Below are 21,063 nucleotides of genomic sequence, written 5' to 3' on the forward strand. Positions count from 1 at the left end.
CGCCATCTCTAGTTGGAAATTCAAATAATATATATTTGTGTCATGTACCTACATTTCCGATTAACTATTTAGTGCTGTTTACCTTTCGAATTTTCCTCTTATTGAAACATGTTATTACATGTCCTAAAGCTACGTTCACACAATACCACACATTGCAAAACTTCTCACCACTTCGAAAATCTTCCGTTCGCGACACTATAGGTCAGAGACAAAAATTTTAAATTTTCTTCCTCACTTGTAAGAATAGTGAACGGGGGTAGCAGTGGTGGAAGATGGCAAGAAACGAACGAATCGCGTGCTACTGTAAACGAAGTTAATCGAGTATCATTTGCGACGACCGTGCAGTCTCGGTATAGTCGACGTCCTCGAGGTTTCGGTGACGATATACTGTTTCGCTTGATGATGATGTGAGAAGGCAAAGCAAAGTTGGAAGGGGGGTAAGAGTTCGGCGAACGGAACAGCCGAAAACTCTTGCAGGCGATGTCAAACATGCGGCGACAAATTTCACAGAAAAGTTTACCAAACCGCCGGCGTGTTTTGGCCAAGATTTGTCAGTGAAACCAGTGCCAATGAGTGTGAATATATGGCGGCGCGAGTACTTTTACTGAGCATCTTGTTTTCAGAAGTGCTAAAACCCGCTTGTGCCGCAGGTGCGTCTCCCTCCACTCCTATCTAATCTGTTTATATTCGCCAAACTGATACATGCTGGACCACGCGCTAACGTTCTTTTCTTTTCTCTATTCTTATTGGTGGTTATGACTTCAATTCTCCTCCCCTCCTTTTTTTTTATGACTCACATTACCAAGTGAACATAAAGATTTAGTATCAACTGTTTGCCTTGGGTTGATGCACACAAAATTTTTTTCAACCACAATTCAACATGTTACTACTTTAAAACTTAATGCATTTAATTAATGTATTAAGTCGATGAACGTGAAATGACAGTTTTTTCTTCAATTAAACTTAAAAAACGTATAATTTATTTTAAAAATTCATATATTTATTGAAAATTAATTCCCATTTTTAACACCTTTTTAAATGATCCAATAGTTCCATCATTCTAGTTTAATGAAAAACAAAACTTATAAAGCTTGAATCATGTTTGGCTAATTTTTGATCATTTAGATGAATGCTTCTGCATCTTTGTGCTTTATTGGAACTCATGTATTTCAGGTGTCAAAGAAATTGGAGCTGGTTTACATAATAAAAACGTATCAAAACCAGAAAATTTCAACACTAGTCCAACCAAAAGTTCTGGTGTAACATTAGAAATTCAACCTAGTGATCATGTGATATTAGGAAAAAAAGGAATTACACTTAGTTGTATAACTGGATCAAATCAAAATATCTCTTGGTTACACAATGGGGTACCAGCACCGCCGTGTGGAATCACACGTTGTACACTTTTACGAAATGGCTCTCTTAACTTACATAAGGTATATTTTTGAAAGTATTAATTAATTAAAAGAGTAATTTAGCCTAGGTGTCAATTTTGTATGTGTTCTTTAAAATGAAAAGGAAAGAAACTATTACACTTTTGTATCAAATTTTGTCACATGGTTTTGGCTTATCTAAAATGAACATACCAAAGTATGTAGGAATATAGGTTTACATTAATATCATCTAATTTGTTCCTGATTACTTCAGATGTTTAAGGTGCAGAAGTCTAAGGAAAAGAACAATATTACAGTTAATTTTAGGGATTACAATAAAGATGAATATCGTTGTGTAACACATACTAATTTAGGACTTATACGATCATCTCCTACCTTTATACAAATAGCAGGTAAGTTTCCTGTTAAACATCTTATTTTCAAGCCAGTTGGCTTTATAATCAATATTAAAATTTAAAATTATATTTGCATGTTGCAGAACTTGCCCATATATTTAAAGAATCACTTGAAAATATAACTATACAAGAGGGTGAAGTAGCAAGATTATCTTGTTTAATAGACAGTGTTCCTTTTCCTCCTAATATCACATGGCAGCACAATGGAAAAACATTGTTACCCAACCAGAATAACTCAAAGTAAGAAAATTTAAAAAAATGATAATTGCAATCGATAATATTTATTATATATTGTAACTAACATTTGCTTTGTAATAGTAGGTATTTTATGGTACCACCAGGTGTTCTGTATATAAAAGCAACAAAGTTATCAGATGCTGGTTCATATAGGTACGTATATACATATGAAAATAATTTACAAAAAAACGTATTGGGTGCATTGGAGAATAGCTCTCAGATTTAAATGGTCGATGTAAAGTGTATTTCTGTTTTTATAGATGCATAGTAAATAATGAATTCCTAAAGAAAACCAAAAAAAGTAAAGAGGCAAAATTAATTATTATCTCTCAACCAGAGCGTAATGAATCACATACTTCGCCAGGGTTATATCCGCAGGTTTCGTACAATCATTGGTTGTTAAATGGAACAAATCTTAGTTTAGCGTGTGCTGCATCCGGATATCCATCTCCGCTTATGACATGGACATTTATTCCTCGCTACACTGGTAACATATTCATATTAATATATGTTATTTGGATACTCGTGGATAGAAGAGAGATTTAATATTTGACGGTTTGTTAATCTACAGATAATCATAATGTTGCACAACCTCGCATTTTGCTTAATTCTAGTATTGGCATTAGCATATTGTCATTAATAAATGTGAGTGTGTCTGATGCGGGAGTTTATCTATGTTCTACAAAAAACTTTGTTACAAATAGTTTGGAGATTCAGGTTTGTTATTGAAGTGTATCTTACGAGTGCGATCAACTATTAAGAATTTGAATAAGATTCTATAAAAATTGTTTCAGAATATAACGGTGGATGTTTTAGTGCCACCTTCGTTTTTGAAGACACCTATAAATCAAGTATGTCCAAATGGAAGAACTGCAAGATTTGAGTGTCAAGCACAGGGATTACCTATGCCTAAAATATATTGGTTAAAAGACTCATTAAATATTACAATTAACGGTAATGTTATTTACCGTAGTGGCTATTTGTATTTACTTTATATTCTAAACTTGTTTATTCTATGATGAAATTTTGTAATTTTCGATATAATATATCAATTTTGTGCATAAATTATTTGTAGGACGTAGGACTACGTATGTAAAGGAATACAATAAAATGGAGCTGGCAATATCAGCGACGGTTCCTTCAGATTCTGGTATTTATCAATGTGTTGCTGTAAATTCAGCTGGAGAAATTTGGGCCGCAGGTCGGCTTCAAGTAAACACATCTCGTAATAGTCCTGCTACACCTACCTCTCTAAACTGTCATGCTTTATCACCAGTTAAAATTTTTATTTCTTGGGAGCCACCAAAGTCTCTACCAGTTACCAGTATTACAGCTTATACCGTCCATTATAGTCCTGTAGGTAAGGAAATGGATAGAGAATATAAAGTCGATAAAAGCATTCGTAGCAATTAGTAAATTAATGTCTTTGTAATGTATTTTTCGTATATTCTTTCCGCGTAGAAGGAGGTAAAGAAGAAGTTTCTCCACCTGAACCAGGTAATTCTACATCGGTAGAAGTAACAAAGCTTCTGGAGCCATTTACAAATTATTCCTTCTACGTTCGAGTGTGGAACAATCATGGTGCTAGTGACCAATCTGCCACCATTTTGTGTTCTACAGCTCCAAGTGGTATGTTATTCTTTATATTTCCTATTATAAACACAACAAACGTATTTAATAAAAAAAAATCAACTTTTTTATTTAGTTCCTAAAGGTGTACCAAAAGTAAACGTGAATATAATTAGTAGTACAAAATTAAATGTATCGTGGGAACCGCTGACTAAATCGGAGTCCCGTGGTATCGTGGTACAATACAAATTACAGTGCAGACCGCATGAATATCCATTTTCTCGTGTTCTTCATTTGCCTGCTAGCGTAGAATCTCATGTACTTTCTGGTAAGTATATAATTCTTTTATTGCAATCAAATTTATTGTCGATAATATCAAGAAACGTGATTTTATATTATTTTTACTTATATTCTGATCGTATTCCTCTAGATCTAATACCTGGAGCACAATATGATTTACGAGTACTAGCTAGGACAAATCAAGGTTGGCCTAATATGAGTGAATCACAATTAGAATGGACCACCGTAACTATGCCATCTGCAGAATCAATTGTTATAAAAAATATTGTGGATATACAAATATTAATCGTAAATTCTTCTGTTGTGAAGGTTAGTAGAAATATTTTAAAAACCGTACATTGCTTATAATTAGCATTGCATGATCGAATCGTTAACATAAAGTTACATCAATATTTTATTAAATTAGGCGAAATGGAATATAAATCTTAAAGAAAATGACAAAATTGAATCGGAATTTGACTTTTGGCAAATCTATTGTGAAAATCAAAATGGACATAAATTAGTAAATATTTCGTTACCGCTGAATGTTACTGAATATGTATTTACTGATCTTGGTAAGTATTTCATGACAAATTTAATATTTTTCTGTCTTTAATAGGTCCTATATATTGTTATAATTCGGTACTGTAAATTTAAAAAATAATTGATATTTTTTTTATTTAGATATAAACGTTTCTTATACAGTAGGCTTATGCATGATAAGCTCTGGTGAGGCGACAGGTTGCCTAACAAAACAAATAGAAACAATTCAACCTGATGCAAGTAAGTTTGTTACGAACGTAAGCGTTAGACGACAGATGTATACTAATTTTGTATGTGACTATCATTCTTACTTATTAATTAGATAACGTACCAATGGCTCTAGAAGCTGTTCCTATTTCGCCAACTTCTATAAACGTGACATGGTCGTTGAGTGACGTCCACGAAGTGGACGGTTTCGAATTATGTTATCATGCTATTCATACAACAAATTTAGATGGCCCTAAGTGTTTTATACTGTATGTATAAAAAGATAATTTTATTTTTATTGTAATTGTAATCATATTTTGTTGTAACAGCGACCAACATTAATACATATATTTTACAGAAACGATACCAAGACAAGCGTCGATAAACTTAGACCATTTACGTTATATCAATTTAAAGTAAGAGCTATTCGAAATAATACAAGCCAAAGCAGTTTTTACAGCGAATCTATAGAATGTTATACGAACGAAGACAGTAAGTGCATTAATATATTAGTTCTTGTATGTGTATAGGAAGGATAGACTAATAATTAAATGAATTCAGTTCCTGGAAAGGTGGAAGAAGTACAGTGGTTTTTGGTAAATAACACAAAAGTACGGATTGCATGGAAGGAACCGAGTAATATAAACGGCATAATACAAAATTACTTTGTCATATACACCACGAATTTAATGGATTCAGCTACAATGTGGAGGAATGTGACAGTACCTGGCAATAAAACTTCGACAATTTTACCTGGTTTAACTTCCGGGAAACGGTATTTTGTTAAGGTCCAAGCTATGACAAAGGCTGGTTATGGTAAACCATCGGATCCCATAATTATTACTGGTGGTAGACCAGTAAAAATACCTAATTCTCCGGATGAGCAAAAACCACCACAAAATACAAAACCTGATCAAAGTCTTGGTGAGTAATTGATTGTGTAAGTTATACAGAATGTTCATTTGAAAATGTTAATCCTCTTTGTTTACAAATGTATTTGATTGTATTAGTTTATTACAACACGTTTAAAACTTTAATAAAATGTTATATGTGTGTTTAGGTGTAATTCTCGGTGTAAGCATAAGTATTGGATTTATTACAATTTGTCTATGTAGTATGTATTGTCGAAAGAAATGTGAAAATGCTCGTATCTTGAGAGAAAATGCGCAATCTACAAAAGGTCGGGTGTTGATACGAAATGGAAACAGGTGCTGCGTAGATCAGTCTTCTACATCAGTCAATCAGCAAACTAATATTAGAGTAGCTCCTAATGAAATTGAACTTGCTGTTCTTTGCCCGTCATCTCCGGTTGCAACTAATCCACATTTGGATACGAAGGTGTGTAAATGTTAATATTTATTTGTATGTGAATTCGAAATTGTACGTAAAAATTCATTATTATAGGGTGGAAAGTCTAATGGAATTCTTGAATCTTGTGCAAAGGAACCATTACTACCGTCGTGGGAAGTAAATGGTGAAACTAAAGATATTCAAATAACAAAAAATTCACAGGTACGAATAGCATATCTAACACAAACATCATAAAGACTTATAAAAACATATTATAATAAAGTGTACGTTTTACGTTTCAGTACAAATCCAAAGACAGCGTTGTCTTAAACAAAGAAAAACAAGAGCAAGAATTAGACCTAGATTTGGAAGGCACACAGCTCACGATGGTCAATTGTACTTTAGGCAGTAGCAGTAGCAGTTTAAATAATAACTCAGGATATCCAGACGGTGACACATCCCTATCAAAATCGATGTGTATATCTGTTCCAGCACTTGGGCCAAATGGATGAAAGCGTCAGGCAATATAAATTGAGTGTTCACATTTTTCTCCTATGCTAATGTGCAACAGGTAGGATGCAAAAGTTTTCCTTCGACTTGAATCAGTTGACTGCAACATGTACATATATGTGTATACACATACGCGTACGTATAAATTAAAAGTAACAAAGAATGGAATTCTCAATGAAGTAAAAGCAATGCAAGTTACTATACTTACAAGTTTCACGCAGTATAGCTTGTAAATGAAATACTAATGCATATATAAGTAATGTAAATAATGGTGTCGTGGAAGTGTGTTAAATCTGAACATTTCAGCTATTATCTTGTAAATAATTTTTCCGAAGCAAGTTATTTCTATCAACAAACACGGTATCTCTGTATTAACAATTCAGCAAGGAATTATGGAAATTTCCAGATTTCGTTTTATGTAAAATGGTACTGTGGTACAAACGATACTTAATATTCATTATATAACTTGCTCATATATGTATTGAGTTAATACCTGTGAAAAGGTAAAAAAACAAAAAAAAAACTTAAAAAAAAAACAAAAAAAAACAATGAAACTGAGAATGAATCAATCAATAGGATAGCAAGAGGATATTTGATGCTTCTGTACATAGGATAACTATTAACTGTGAATATGTTTTTATAAAGTATCATGTTTCGGATAATAGCAAAAGATAAGTAAATATGCATTCCTTTACACTAGGGAGGGCAAAGATATTAAGTATCCGGGTACAGGTATGGCCTAATGATATGTATTGCTTTTAAAGAGAGCAATAGTATTGATCATTCCACACTCGTTAAGTTTTCCATTAGCTAAATCTAAATTAAGAACGAAAGATTTTAAGTTTTAAAAAAAGACGTACTAATCAGATCGCTTTATACATCCAAAATACAACTTAGGTTTGTTTTTTTATTACAAATATTATAACGAAGTACATACATGCATAACATTTAAAACTTTGATAAAGATTTATTCTATTAAAGAATTGAACTTTATAACACATTTTTGAAAAAAAAAAAAAAACTGATTGAAATGATCATATTAATTTAACACAGTCTTGTTTAAACTAGATGTCTGATCATTGTATTATACACTATTGAAGAATATACAGCGAACAGGAAAAAATAAAGAGTACAATTTGAAAGGCCTGCTAAATTTGTTTATCGCATGTACAAAATAAGTTAAATAGTTTGGCGTCCTATATAATTTAAATATTAATGTAACGATTGGAAACCGTATTTATTGTATTTTATATATTTTTTCCTGTTCACGGTGTCAGTTTACACGATAGAGATAAATTTTATGTTGTACAAGACATTTAAAATTAACTACATCATACGAAAAGGAAAACGAAACAAAACTACAAACATATTCCAGACTGGTGCATGTTACCATGACAGAAAAACCCAATACAGTACCTGATAGAATAAGCTATATCTTTTAGAGTGAGACGTAGATATGTCATGTTATTATTGTACCTCCATTAATTGTTATTTATTACATTTTACATTCAGTACTACTTCAAACGATCACATAACACTGAATTCCGCAATAACGTAGTCACTACAAGCACAGTATGAAACCATGTAAAGATAGAATTAATTCAATCTGCACATGCTAGAGATTTTACCATATATTTATTGCATAGATTTCTACATCTTTATACGAAATAATTTGTTAACCGTATAATTTGAAATCATTTCTATCAAAATGATTCCGCCTTATGTTAAAGCAATGTTGCTATTAATACAGATCTTTTATATAGTACATATTTCACACCATACTTCTCTAAGTATAAATTATGATTTACTCTTTTTTTTTTTTTTCTTTATTATTAAAACTCGGTACTAATAGGTTATTACGGGACTTTCCTATTTAAATAGTCACAAGATCTGATGCAGTTTTATGAAATAAAACAAAAAGAAACTTTTATTTCCATATTACGCATGAAATTCGCTACATATTCTACGATCACATTTATTAGAATCTCAATTTACGCATACACGATTGTAGCTATTTCTTCTTGATATCTCTACGACAAATTTCATTTGTTGCAAACACAATTCACAGATAGAATGCTTATTTTGTGATTTTTTTTTTTTTATTTAAATGATTTGTTTTCCATTTGTTATCATATTTAACACAACCTGTTACATTTTACGTTACTGACATATAGTAGGATACTTTTATATTTGTTGAAGGTATTTGTTACACTTTCTAGAGTTGAATGGGAAATGAGAATTGATATGCATATAATCAATAGACAACTAATAACCAACCGCTCATGAATTTGTTTTCCCTTTGCATCAAACTCTTAAAATATTTCTAAATATCATTTGCACTGTATGTATATGTTAATTATTAAGCTTGTACAATTTTATAATATTGATGGAATTTTTTAAATTCTAAGGAGAAAGGTATTATTGTTTTTTTTTTTATGGGGAAAAAGATGATAGTTCAAAAGTGTTGATACATGACGGAGACAAAAATAAGTAATACGGCGACAAATACTTGGGACAAATATGCTTTTTTTTTTATTGTATACGAATTTTAAGCTATTGATTTTTATCAATTTTGTAAAAACGAGAAAATGAATTTAGACTTTAACTTATTTTGATCATTGTATTTTTAGCAGCATAATGTACTATATTTAAGTGAGATATTGTTTTGACTGCTATCGACGTAATTCTAGTATGGAAATTTTTATATTTATTTTATACCTGTATAAAAATCTTCCATTTTATAGAACGTTTACTGAATTTAGAACAAACGGAAAATTATTGGCGTTAAATCAGTAAAAACTATACCGTAATCTTTTCAACTGATTGTACGAATGTGATAAGATTTTGTAAAAAAGAAAAACGGAAAAAAAGGAAAAATAGAGTCGCCGTGCTAAGCGTTAGCTAAGTGTTTAATTAACTTCAAATAATGGATTATAATTACAGTATTGAAGTACAAAGCAATAAACATCTTATCTTTAGACTGCAAAGAGGAAAAACAAGTATTGTAACTGTTACATTTAGAGTATAACAATTTGTATTAAAAAAACATTTGGAATTGAGGCTATTTTAATCACAGATTTTTATAACACATCGTTCATCTTATAAATTATACTTATACTGATTTAGAAGTGGTTTCGTATCTATAGAAAATTGTATTAATCAATTTTTTTTTTAATCGTATCTTTTCAATGGTTTATCACACTCGATAATTTTTCAAGCATATAAAAAACCAGAGTCTATCATCTTTCATTTACATATCAAATTTTGTTGATATTTTCATACAAATTTCATAGCTTTATTAAACAGTAAGAGGAGTAGTGATACCTCGTTTCATTTGCAATAGCATTCAAAGATGAAGCAATCCAATAGTATTGGCCATACATGGATAAAGTATTAATGATATTGTACGGCGGCTCTAGTCAAGTAAATATACCTCCATAATTGTACCACCCTACACAGGGTGGGTACCTTATATTACTTAATTTTAACTTAACCTCAGTACCTATTACACAACACTATAATTTAGATTTACACAATTTACCTCAGAAAATATATTCTCACATACAGTGAGTAGGTATAGCCAAGACATTATACTTTATTTTATACGAGATATATATGAAAATGAAGAAACCCGGTAAATTGAAGTTTGTATTATTATCGTTAATTATAGCAATTATTATATATTAAGAAAACTTTATTAACTTATTTTTCATAAACCCTTATCATTTTTTTTTTTTTTTTTTTTTTTATCGACACCTACATCATTAATCTATTGCGATAATTATGCTGTTTTTTAGGGTGCAGTTACTTTGTAAATATTTTTACCTATGATTGTACATATATTATCTGCAGAAAATATTAAAAATATATATTTTAATATATTATGTATAATAAACTACATCAAATTATAATCTTATTATTTAAAGTATTAAAATTAAAACGATACACAAAATATTTAACAATATTGTTGACCATTCTGAGTGCAGTATCTTGTAACCAATGATTGAATAAAATTAAGACAGTGTATCGACGTTGCTGGTCTTAGAAAACAAAATAGAATAAGCCTTTCCCCAAGAATTTAGTTCGTTAATGGTATTAAAGGTATAATGATAGCAATTAAATAAATGCATAAATGAATAACTTTATTATCAAAGGATTAATAACAATTAATTAAAAAGGGTAATGCTATGGATTTGATTTGGCAGTTAGTGCCGTTAGCCTATACATTTTTTTTTTGTATCATCTTCTGTAAAATTAGGCTTAATTTTATGTTATAAATCTATTGATTTTCTTATGTTTGGCGTTTTAGAAATATTTTCTAGCTTAATATTATTTGTACTCAATGTAATACATTATGTAATTCGAATGATCTAATATTCTAACTTTACATTAACCATATTATTTGCTTGGAATAAAAAGATTTCTGCACACAAGTCACAGCTCTTAAAAATTATCTATTGGAATGCAATGGATGTAAAAAGAAAAGCAAAATCCTTTTTAAGTTTCTACGGATCTATTAGATTTTTAACAATTTTATTTATATTTCCAGTCTTGAATAAATGCAGTATTTAAAAGCATTTTTGGCGGTATACATAATTCTCTAAAATATTTATCCAAACAATTTTATTATGCTATAATATATTAAGTTTGGGTATGTAAATATCTAGTTCCATGATTCGTTTCTCAACATGTTCCAACTTCGCATTATTCTTACATGTCAAAACTTGACTAGCAACCTTAAGGTGCAAAAATTTCATACCTCAAACTACGATAAAATTAAGTACATTAATTTCTACTTTATCACATTTGAAATAGGCTTATACATGAAATCTTCGTATTCCATATTTGTTATATTCTATAAACTTGACTAACAGTATTTTGTTAGCGGGTAAAATACGAGTAAAGTATATAACATACAATAGAGTATGTAATTTGCATAGATTACTAGGCACAAGGTGAAACGCTCCAAAAGTTATTTATACAAATCATTGTAAAAGCCTTTTTAATATTTGATCTTGGCAAACCATGCTGCCAAAATTCATAGAACCAAGGAATGTGGAAATATCTTCATGCTCACATAGTCGTCAAGAACCTACATAAAAATGATTTAAAAAAAATTTACTCTCTACAAATATTGAAAAGCTGCTACCGATTATAAAAATTATATTCTTGGATTTACTTAAATAAATAATTATTTACCTCTTTTAAAACATCTTTTGTAAGTTTTGGATAAACATAATCAAACCCAGTATTTAATAACTTTCTTGGATCTAGATACAAATGTTTGTTGTAAAGAAGTTCTTGGTCTATATATGGAGACAAAGGACTATTCTCCACTTCATCTTTATTGCAAGCATCTGCCCAAGGTCCCATATGTTTGTCATTCACTTCTTCAACTACGGAGCTCATATCTGTCTAGGATAAGCAATATAAAAAAATAACTTTAAGTTTGTACCAACAGTCTATAACAAGTATTATCTTATAATGCATTTACTATTTATTTTAAATAGTTATTCTTTATCGATAATGCGGTTTAATAATTTTACACAAGCATAAAAATTATTACAAATATAAATATTGTAAATTTATATTGCTACATTTATTGTTGAGCTTTTCATATCAAGAACGATATGAAAAGTATATATAGTATAATACGTACACATACATATTTATACGTACATACACGTAAACATAAAAATGCTTAAACATGCGTAACAAAGTACATAAGAAATAATGTAATAAGCCTCTCTTCATACTTTAGCCAATGTAGATAGTGCGGTACCCCAATAATCGTGATTGATATTAAACAATTCTGAAACTATAGCACTGATTGATCCTTGAGTTGAATCACCTTCATCAACAACATTGTATGTTTGACCTATAGTTTCTGGCCTATTTACTACGTGCCAAATAGCTCTAGCTACATCCCTTGCATGAACCGTGTTCATATGAAGTTCTGGTCCCCAAAGTAATTTCATCATTTCTCCCAAATGTTTATAAACTGCCCCTACTACCAGACGTGGTGCTATAGAAGAATAATTTTTATGCTTAAAACATCATTGTACCATTGGACGAAATTAATGAAAGGTATAACAGTTAATGCGATCTGTATAATTTGTATACTGCCATTATAATGTTATGAAAAAGTAATATCTACTCGTTTTGAACAAGAAAATTGAAGTAAGTGCAGTAGTGCTCGCATAAGTGACCACGCTCGGGACTGGCCGCGGTCACTTATGTGGGCATGATTACTTCTCAGAATTCAACGGAGACAAGGAAAGAGGATAAGTGCGAGTGAGATACAATAGCTGACACCCGAAACCATATATACAATGTATCGATAACGAGCGGCGTCATGTTACGCACGATACACTCCAAGTTCGAAGCCGCTTGGCTTCGAAGAATTGGTGGGGATAACCGCGGTCACTTATGTGGGCACTACTGTATTACCTAAGCCACTTCTATCTCCAAAACCATATACGATAGCTGGTCTGAGTATCGTGTACTTTAAACTTGGTATATTTTTTAAATCATTTTCAACTTGCAATTTATATTTTGCAATATACGTCCATGGTTCGCCAGTATCTTCCTCTCTGTGAGGACTCTATAGAAATAATATAGCTTGTCAATTTAATATTTGCAACAACTTTTTGATAAAGAAGTTGACATTAAAATTACATACTTTCTCGGAAGTATTAAGATTACCAGAAGATATTTCTACATAACGATCAACTTGTAGTTTTGCTGCTTGTTGAGCACAATTTATGCTTAACTTATAAATTCCTTCTTTATATACAGGGTCTGTTTGACCGCTCTTTGTTTCTCCGGCGCAATTAATCACATAATTAATGGGACCATCTGATAAAAATGCATTTTGACAAGATGCTAAAAGTTATAAAACAATTTATTATAAATTGCATAAGCGATAAAATTGCTACTATCGTCGTAATGAGAAATAAAGAAACTGTTATTAGACATTGTACTACTTCAATTTGTGTAATACCAATACAATGTCCCAAAGCTTCTATACTAATAACAATTGTTATCGGTACTCCAATTACCTGCATTGATCAAATTAGCACTTTTGAATTCGAGCAAAGGATGCTCGAACATTTGCTGGTGTTTAGCGTTGAGCCAAGCGGTTTGTGGTGGTACTTTGTCTACCACACGTACAAACGACACGAGATCATTATCCAAGAGATATTCCACGAGATTACGTCCTATGAACCCACATCCTGTTTCGATGATAAAATGTTTTTTTGTTCTTTCTGTTTTATCACTTCCGTTGTATTATCGTATAGAAATTGACTACGGTACACTTACCTCCTAAAATTATGACTTTTGGCTTTCTATTAGAACCAGACGTTGCCATAATTACTTGTCATTTAAAGTCAGCCGGTTATTTCGTCGTCGATTTCGTGAGCCTCGATTAAAATTAAAAGAACTTTAATTGCCGTGACACTTCATAAAACAATCCGGCTGCGATACTGTTATCGGAACACCACCACTTTTCACTTAACCTCAACAACTGGGTTCGGAGGAACGTGCCTACCACAGACGACACATACGAGTAAGACCTTACACCTTATGGTCGTTCATGGCCCAAATTGACTGTCATACCGACTTACAAATTGAGAGGTGATTTTAGCGTCCTCTTTTCATGGATGGCGGTCAGTCGAGAAACTATTCACTGAATTAGTGTGACATTGCAAACAGATGTAGTTGTGTTTAAATATATGTGAGTTGCGAAGTACGAATTATTCGCGTTTCTTTGTCTACTTGAAGTTGCAAATAATTTGCATCAATTGTATGGTTCCATTTAGAGTTGCGAACAATGAGAACTTTTCGCGTTTGATAATTAATTACATAGTAAGTAATATGAGCTAATGGCTGCGATCCGCCTTGTATAGTTTAGTATAAATATGACTTTTTCATCAGATTCAAAACGATCAATTCTTCGATCGTTTATTAAATCGTAACTCTTCGTACAACTTTCATTTTGTTAAAGAACCAGTTTAGGCAACTCGATCCTAGGACCTGCTGCACCTGCAGCATCACGTACTCTCAACGTTATCTAGTTTTTTTTTTGATAAAATAATTGTTTGGCAAAACTAAACGAGATCAAAGGAACTTTGATTCCTTTTATCTCCCAAGTTTAGTAATTTAAGAATGTAACAGGGAGATACAGAAAATATATTTTATTGACACACGTTTTATCAGAAAATCGCTATTTCAATAGCATCGTCCTATGGATGGAAAAGGAAAGTACCTTATTAATTTAAATTTTGTTTATGATTTTCCTTATCCTCGACAGTCATCTTAAAGCGTTGGGAACTAACTAAATCATTTCTAAATCTTTAAAATAGTAAACTAATAATCGTTATTTAATTGAGTAGCAGAATCGGTTAGAGGAACATAAGAAACGTCCATTAACTTTTTCTGTGTGACCGTGCCGTCGGTATTCTTATCCACTTGAAGCAAATGTTGAAGCCTTTGGAAACCTCCAATGACAACGGGACAAACTAGTCGTCCTCCGGGAGCTAGTTGATCTATCAACTGCAATATGCAATACACTGTTTATGCTGGATAGTCAATCTTTATAGAAAGTTGCGATTACATAGGTTTTATATTTTAATTTCCCGTTATACCTTTTGTGGCAAAGTCGATGCAGCTGCTCCAACGTGAATCGCGTTGTAGGGTCCGTCAGCAGCATATCCCAATCTGCCGTCTCCCACTAAGCGCATTTACAGTGACCTGTAGATAGACTTCGGTCTATCTTTTATGCAGGATGTTTCACGCAACTGGAAAAAGTTATATCTCTAAAATTGTTGGTGACACAAAAAGATGTCATAAAGCAAAATTAAACGGCATCGAACGATGCACAGACTCAATGTAATTTTATTCATTTGTAAATGCGTCGATGCCAATGTTCGCTGCCGTTTGATTTTGTCTTATGACATTTTGTATCTTAAACCATTTTAAAGATATAGTTTTCCCCAGTTGCGTGAGACACCTTGTGTAACGCACAGCAAAGTCACGCAATTGGTGAACACAGTCAGATTTTATTCTTCGTGATAAGGTACGCTATACCTACTCCACGAGCGTGAATTACGAGTATTTTTTTATTTGAGCATATTAATTGTTTTCAAGCTCGTGAATAGACGAAAGTTTCTTAACATTATAGAACACCAACCATTCGTGAATAAAATTCGCAACGCATCAGTAGTTTAATATTTCTTACCGACGAATTTAATACGGTCTTCTTTGAAGAAATGAGGAAAATCCTCGCGTACGTTTTTCGTGGCCATTTCTACTAGTTCAGGAATGTGATCGATACCGACCACACGACCGTTAGGGCCCACCATGTATGCCATACAAGCTGACAAATATCCAGACCCAGAGCCAACATCCAGTGCTTTTGCATTATCGCATAGTTGATCAGACAGAATGGACAACGCGTACGCGTGCTGCAAAACCCATATTACTGTTTGTACTCTTACACTTTTAACATGTCCTTGTAACAGGATAAAACTAGATAGATATCGATAGGACATGGTTGCGATCAAAATTGTTTCCTACTAAAAATGTGTTATGAATGGATCTAATTTATTGATATGCAGGCAATCTATATAAATAAAGCAGAGCAATCATAGAATTTGTATATCATTGTTCCATAGCATAGCTAATAAGATTTTATAAAAAGTAGATCATTTACCATATGGGGAGCACTAATTGTCACGTTAAATCCGATTTTCCTTGGTCGATCAAGATAGGGGTCTGGTCCATGAAAATACTTTGCTCTGTCAACAGCAAGCATAGTTTCCACTGTCTTGTCTGTCGCTAGAATACCAGCATCTGCAATATAATTCCATGATCAAATTCTATATAGTCCACTAAATAAAAATTAAAATTTAGATTAATATTTTTCATAAAACTTGCCTTTTAGTTTTTCTACCATTTCCTGATTCGTTGTTCCATTGCAACTCCATGCCATGTCCCTTGTCAAGCCCAATATAAAAGGCAGAGGAAAAACAATGTACCTGTTTGTAAACAGCAAAAGATGACCTGGAGAAAAATAGAACGATCAATGATCTGTTAAAAAGAGCATAAACGAATTTTTTGAATAACCATTGGGAGTCATATCTAAAACTCTGTGATATTATAGACGGTTGTTTAAATGTTAAAATAGGTAAAGAAAAAGAAGCTTGGAATGATTTTTGTTTTCGTTCGTTGACGTTTAGTGATATCAGTTTGCAAAACGTTTCGAAAGAAAACAAGAAACGACTAGATTGACGAATAGAAGTGCAGTTCATAAAATTTTGAAAAGCGTAGAAAGGAAAATTAACGTTGCAGTCATCCGTGTGCCTAATACGGCAGTGCTGACAAATAACATATAGAAAATCTCACAGAAATCATGTTTAATGGAAGTAAAAGTCAAGTTTCAACATCGATTCGTTCTACTGAATTGATAACAGTTATCGAGAAGTAATGTCACTATCTCGTATTAAAAGACGTGTATCGAATTTGAAGGACGTTTTTATGAGGTTAAATACCTGTTTTGCTGTTATCTGGCTGTAGAAGATACTCACTGTGCCTGCGGAAAGAAGGCTAAAGCTGTGTTGACGTCCCCACTCTATGTACCTATCTATTACGCCGATGCTGCGATTATCTGTTTCGTTCGGTCTTGATATAGCTCGTTGTCGGTCTTCGTCATTGCTAAAATGGGGATGTCAACCAGCTTAGTCTTCTTTTAGTAGTAGCATATAACATATTTATCTTTGGGTTCAGACGTAGAATAGTTTGTATGGACACCTGTTCTAATAAAAAAGAAAGTAATTTTCATTTAATTGGAAATTACCGACTTATGATTGCAGATTTCAAACGTAGCTTGATTACTGCTTATCGTGATTACTTTTCGTGGCCAATTACAAAAGTAGTTAGCTCAACTGAACCATAGCATAGGATAAATTTAAAGTTAAATGACTAAAACTGTTAAAAGTTTAAAATCGAAATCATTCGAGTCGTTGAAATTTTACCCATTCTTTAGAAATTGCGATATTAGGTGCACGAAATGTCATGTAATGGTGTATACTGTTAAATGATAGCTATGCTAAAATTACCCCACGCGTATACGGGTGGCGTATAAATTAAGTTTAAGCAACCGTTCGTTTGAAAACTCAGCTGTCTCTCACGTTGTCGTAAATTAGCTTTACTACCGGGAGTCGGTAAAATAGAACGATAATAAATCATAGGCGGAGTACGTTTAAATATTTGATAATGGCAATGGCAAGACAATATTTTTTCTCTTAGATCACGCAGATTTAAATCGGAAATTAAATTTGAAAGCGGGTGACTGTTACATCGAAGAATGACGAAACGCCGTGTAAGAAATGGAAATGTATGCAAATTTGGATTCACAACAAATTGTACATCATTGTTAATCTTCGCAGATACCGTTACTACAATGCTTCTTGTAGTCCCTTTCATCATTAACCTCTGTCATGTGTTTCATAGTTGGATCTTTGTTGGTAGTTGTTGGGGACAGCAGCGTTCTGTGCGTAACAGAGTTTAGGAAATGCTACGTTACAGAAAGCTCAGTGTATTCGAATTTTTGGGGGTTGGTATATTTATGGCACACACTGAATTTTCAGAGAAAAGCCAGGCATTGCGTCGAAGATGGTGATAGGATCGCGAAGATGCGCGTTCGCTCATCCCCACGTCTGTTTGTCGAGTACATAGATGCACAGTCAGGCGAAAGATAAGAATTGCAGATTCGATTCGTTCGAGTTCGTTAAGTAGTTGCTTTCCGATCAGTATAAATTCAACGAAGGGTCGAACCTTCGGTAGTAAAGGGGACATCGATCGCGAGGACAGTATTCCCGGTATAAACGCGGAGTCAACAAAATCGACACCGTTTTCGCACCCTTGACTCACTTGATTACGCTTCGATGATAAATACGTAAGAAAACAGTTGCATCAGTTATCCGATTCGAATTAATCTTGGAACCTGGCGTCGATTGTTTGGAAAAAAAACAAGGAAAGATCATGACGAAGGAGACGAAAGTTGGGGAACCCGGAAAATTTCGACAGTTTATCGTCGCACTTGTCCGTAAGTGTTCCAAGAGTCATTCCATGTTTCACGACCAAGACATATTGGAATAATCAATAAAAATTACTTGGGTTCAATGGCGTAGCTAAAGTTCGCGCGATCGAGTCGCATCTGTTTCGTTTTGCGTAGCAGAAACTGCAATAAATCTTCAAAGTCCTTTTTTCTCAATGGAGAAGTTATTTATCGTTCCTATTTGAAATTCTTGTAGATACGGAAGTAGATTCTTTTGGAACTGAAGACTCGAAGAATTATTGCATTGTTCCATCGTCGGTTCCGAGTTAATGGAGGAAACGCAGAGCGAACGAATAATCGTGTTGCGATTATGTTCCAGCGAATATTTCGTGTTTGTCGTACGGGCTGGCGATAGGATGGCAGTCGCCGATGACACCGTTGTTGCAAAGCGCGGATTCTCCAGCGGTTAGCGAGCCGATGACGGACGACGAGGTGTCCTGGTTGACCGCGATCATGTGCTTGACGGGTGCTTTCGTCACTTTGGTCGTCGGTGCGATAGCGGAGAGGTGCGGGCGGAAACTGGCCGGTTGCCTGGCGGCTCTGCCATTTTCCGCCTGTTGGATGTTGATTATTTTCGCGAGCGAGCACGTCCACGTGTTCATCTCGCGTTTCTTCTCGGGGATCGGCGGTGCGATGGCTTTGTACGTGGTGCCACGCTACGTTTCCGAGATCTCCAGCGACGAAATACGCGGCATGCTCAGCAGCCTGCTGGTCTTGCTCTTGAACGGTGGCATCTTGCTAGGATACATCCTCGGCGCGTTGTTCTCGTTTCGCGTCTTCGCTATCATCGCCTTCGCGATATCGTTGTTTTACTTCGTGTTCGTTCTCTTCCTACCGGAATCACCCGTGTACCTGATACGACGTAATCGGCTTCCCGAAGCCGCGAGGTGAGCAGACGCTTTCCGCCAGGGCTCTTGATTCCAAAGATAACGCACGAGAAGACGAGATCTGGAAGATACGTTCCATTTATTAAAATCTCTAACATTTTGTTCGAAAGTGTCTTATGCAGCTTAACGTTAACTTATTTTACTATAACATAGTGGGAATTGAAACTCGATCACTCGGAATGAATCAGTCTGCCGATCGTGGCTGCTGATTTTATACTCGGAAAGTTTGTTACTCTATGGAAGTTTTGTTGGAAAATTCTGATGACGTTACACCATGTGTGTCCGGCTGTGATCCGAGGATAGCGGCTTAGACTAAACACCGAGCGTTGCAAATTCGAGGAAATGGCTGCGTAGTCGCGGTGGGAAATATTCGAACGTAACAATATGTAAAATATGCGCGTAGTTTCGAGGGGAAAATTAATTAACACTAGATTTTACATATGTATATCCATTACATATAACCATTTATCAGATTACATTTTGCATGATTTTTAGGTGTTATCCTTGTATCAAGAGGTCTAATTTTCAGTTGGTCCGTTGTCGATTGAGTTTGCTCTAATTCCGTATCTCGTAGATCCCTAAAGTGGTTGAGGGCCGGCCACGAGCCAACGGTGCAGCGGGAGCTATCGCGTTTGCAGGCGGAGGTAAAGGAACTGTGCGTATCAGGAAAATCGATCGTTCCGTCGGACTTGTTTCGAGACAAAGCAACGGTCAAAGGACTGATCATTACGCTGGGTCTGTTCTCTGCACAACAGCTCTGCGGTATATTTGCCATGGTAAGGGAACAAAATTTTCACAAATTGCTTTTTCATAAACAAAGATATCAACAAAGTGTACACGTTTCTGTTTCTTTTCGCAGGTAAGTTACACGGAGACGATATTCAGGATGTCAGGAAGCTCGTTATCCCCGAACACCTCTACGATTATCGTGGGCGCCATACAACTGTTCGGCTCGTACTTGTCCACCTCGTTGATGGAACGACTCGGTAGAAGACCTTTGCTTCTGATGTCTTCCTCGGGAATGTGTGCCTGTCACTACATCCTCGGTGTCTTTTGCTACCTGCAGACTCTTAATTACGACACCAGTAGTTTCACTTGGATTCCAATCGTGACGTTGTCCAGCTACATGATCCTTTACAGCTTGGGTTTGGGTCCTGGCCCGTACGTGGTGTCTTCGGAGATACTCAGTCGGGACGTATCCACTTTGATCTTGTCGTTGGGTTTGTTCTCCGTTTGGTTATCGGCATTCCTCATCGTGAAATTTTTCCCAAGCATGGTCGCTCTGTTGGGCATGTTCGGTTGTTTCTTTCTGTTGGGCACCTTCTGCGCGATCATTTTCGCGTTCGTTTTCGCGCTCATTCCGGAAACGAAGGGTCAACCGCGTCAGTTGATCTTGGATCGATTGAACGGACTGCCCTCCTCCCACGACAAGAACCGATACATCACGTCGAGCAACATTGTCGACAAAAATATGCCGTTAGCCGAACAAATTTGACGATTCGTGCTTAATGGCGGATGAACATTTTAGAACAAAGAACACGCGTGGTGTTCCGTCGACGATTCGAATCGTTACGCGCCTAAAATGATTTAGAATGGATTAGCAGGTGGATTAATGGTTTTCACGCAGACCG

General features: G+C 34.3%; 4 protein-coding genes across 6 annotated transcripts; 2 read left to right on the forward strand and 2 right to left on the reverse strand.

The window, feature by feature from the left end:
• Positions 1 to 129: 129 nt before the first annotated feature.
• LOC143345805 (protogenin B) lies at positions 130 to 10,835 on the forward strand. Of its 2 annotated transcripts, none has more exons than XM_076773261.1 (20): positions 130 to 650; positions 1,174 to 1,436; positions 1,648 to 1,786; positions 1,873 to 2,029; positions 2,108 to 2,179; positions 2,287 to 2,513; positions 2,598 to 2,743; positions 2,821 to 2,980; positions 3,102 to 3,386; positions 3,488 to 3,655; positions 3,732 to 3,923; positions 4,026 to 4,204; positions 4,302 to 4,449; positions 4,559 to 4,657; positions 4,740 to 4,893; positions 4,983 to 5,116; positions 5,186 to 5,548; positions 5,685 to 5,962; positions 6,029 to 6,136; positions 6,217 to 10,835. In XM_076773261.1, exons 1-20 carry the CDS (start codon positions 584 to 586, stop codon positions 6,424 to 6,426), a joined length of 3,549 nt encoding a protein of 1,182 aa, XP_076629376.1. In that variant the 5' UTR covers positions 130 to 583; the 3' UTR covers positions 6,427 to 10,835. The 2 variants fall into 2 exon arrangements, with proteins under 2 accessions (XP_076629376.1, XP_076629377.1); XM_076773262.1 differs by having other exon boundaries at positions 2,111 to 2,179.
• Positions 10,836 to 10,975: 140 nt separating this feature from the next.
• LOC143345809 (uncharacterized) lies at positions 10,976 to 14,115 on the reverse strand. Its single transcript, XM_076773268.1, has 7 exons — positions 13,748 to 14,115; positions 13,486 to 13,659; positions 13,107 to 13,309; positions 12,875 to 13,028; positions 12,181 to 12,449; positions 11,624 to 11,839; positions 10,976 to 11,516 (listed from the first exon to the last, which is right to left on the reverse strand). The coding sequence occupies exons 1-7, from the start codon at positions 13,794 to 13,796 to the stop codon at positions 11,463 to 11,465; spliced, it is 1,119 nt and encodes a 372-aa protein (XP_076629383.1). The 5' UTR covers positions 13,797 to 14,115; the 3' UTR covers positions 10,976 to 11,462.
• A 492-nt stretch (positions 14,116 to 14,607) lies between these two features.
• LOC143345811 (protein-L-isoaspartate(D-aspartate) O-methyltransferase) lies at positions 14,608 to 17,494 on the reverse strand. Of its 2 annotated transcripts, none has more exons than XM_076773272.1 (6): positions 17,014 to 17,494; positions 16,364 to 16,489; positions 16,140 to 16,279; positions 15,666 to 15,891; positions 15,073 to 15,158; positions 14,608 to 14,980 (listed from the first exon to the last, which is right to left on the reverse strand). In XM_076773272.1, exons 2-6 carry the CDS (start codon positions 16,416 to 16,418, stop codon positions 14,795 to 14,797), a joined length of 693 nt encoding a protein of 230 aa, XP_076629387.1. In that variant the 5' UTR covers positions 16,419 to 16,489; positions 17,014 to 17,494; the 3' UTR covers positions 14,608 to 14,794. The 2 variants fall into 2 exon arrangements, with proteins under 2 accessions (XP_076629387.1, XP_076629385.1); XM_076773270.1 differs by having other exon boundaries at positions 16,978 to 17,492.
• Positions 17,495 to 18,331: 837 nt separating this feature from the next.
• On the forward strand, positions 18,332 to 20,927 carry LOC143345807 (facilitated trehalose transporter Tret1). Its single transcript, XM_076773266.1, has 4 exons — positions 18,332 to 18,533; positions 18,865 to 19,432; positions 20,007 to 20,208; positions 20,292 to 20,927. Exons 1-4 carry the CDS (start codon positions 18,470 to 18,472, stop codon positions 20,925 to 20,927), a joined length of 1,470 nt encoding a protein of 489 aa, XP_076629381.1. The 5' UTR covers positions 18,332 to 18,469.
• The last annotated feature ends 136 nt before the right edge of the window (positions 20,928 to 21,063 follow it).

This window comes from Colletes latitarsis, chromosome 9 (genome assembly GCF_051014445.1).
Source record: "Colletes latitarsis isolate SP2378_abdomen chromosome 9, iyColLati1, whole genome shotgun sequence".
NCBI classification, from domain to species: domain Eukaryota; kingdom Metazoa; phylum Arthropoda; class Insecta; order Hymenoptera; family Colletidae; genus Colletes; species Colletes latitarsis.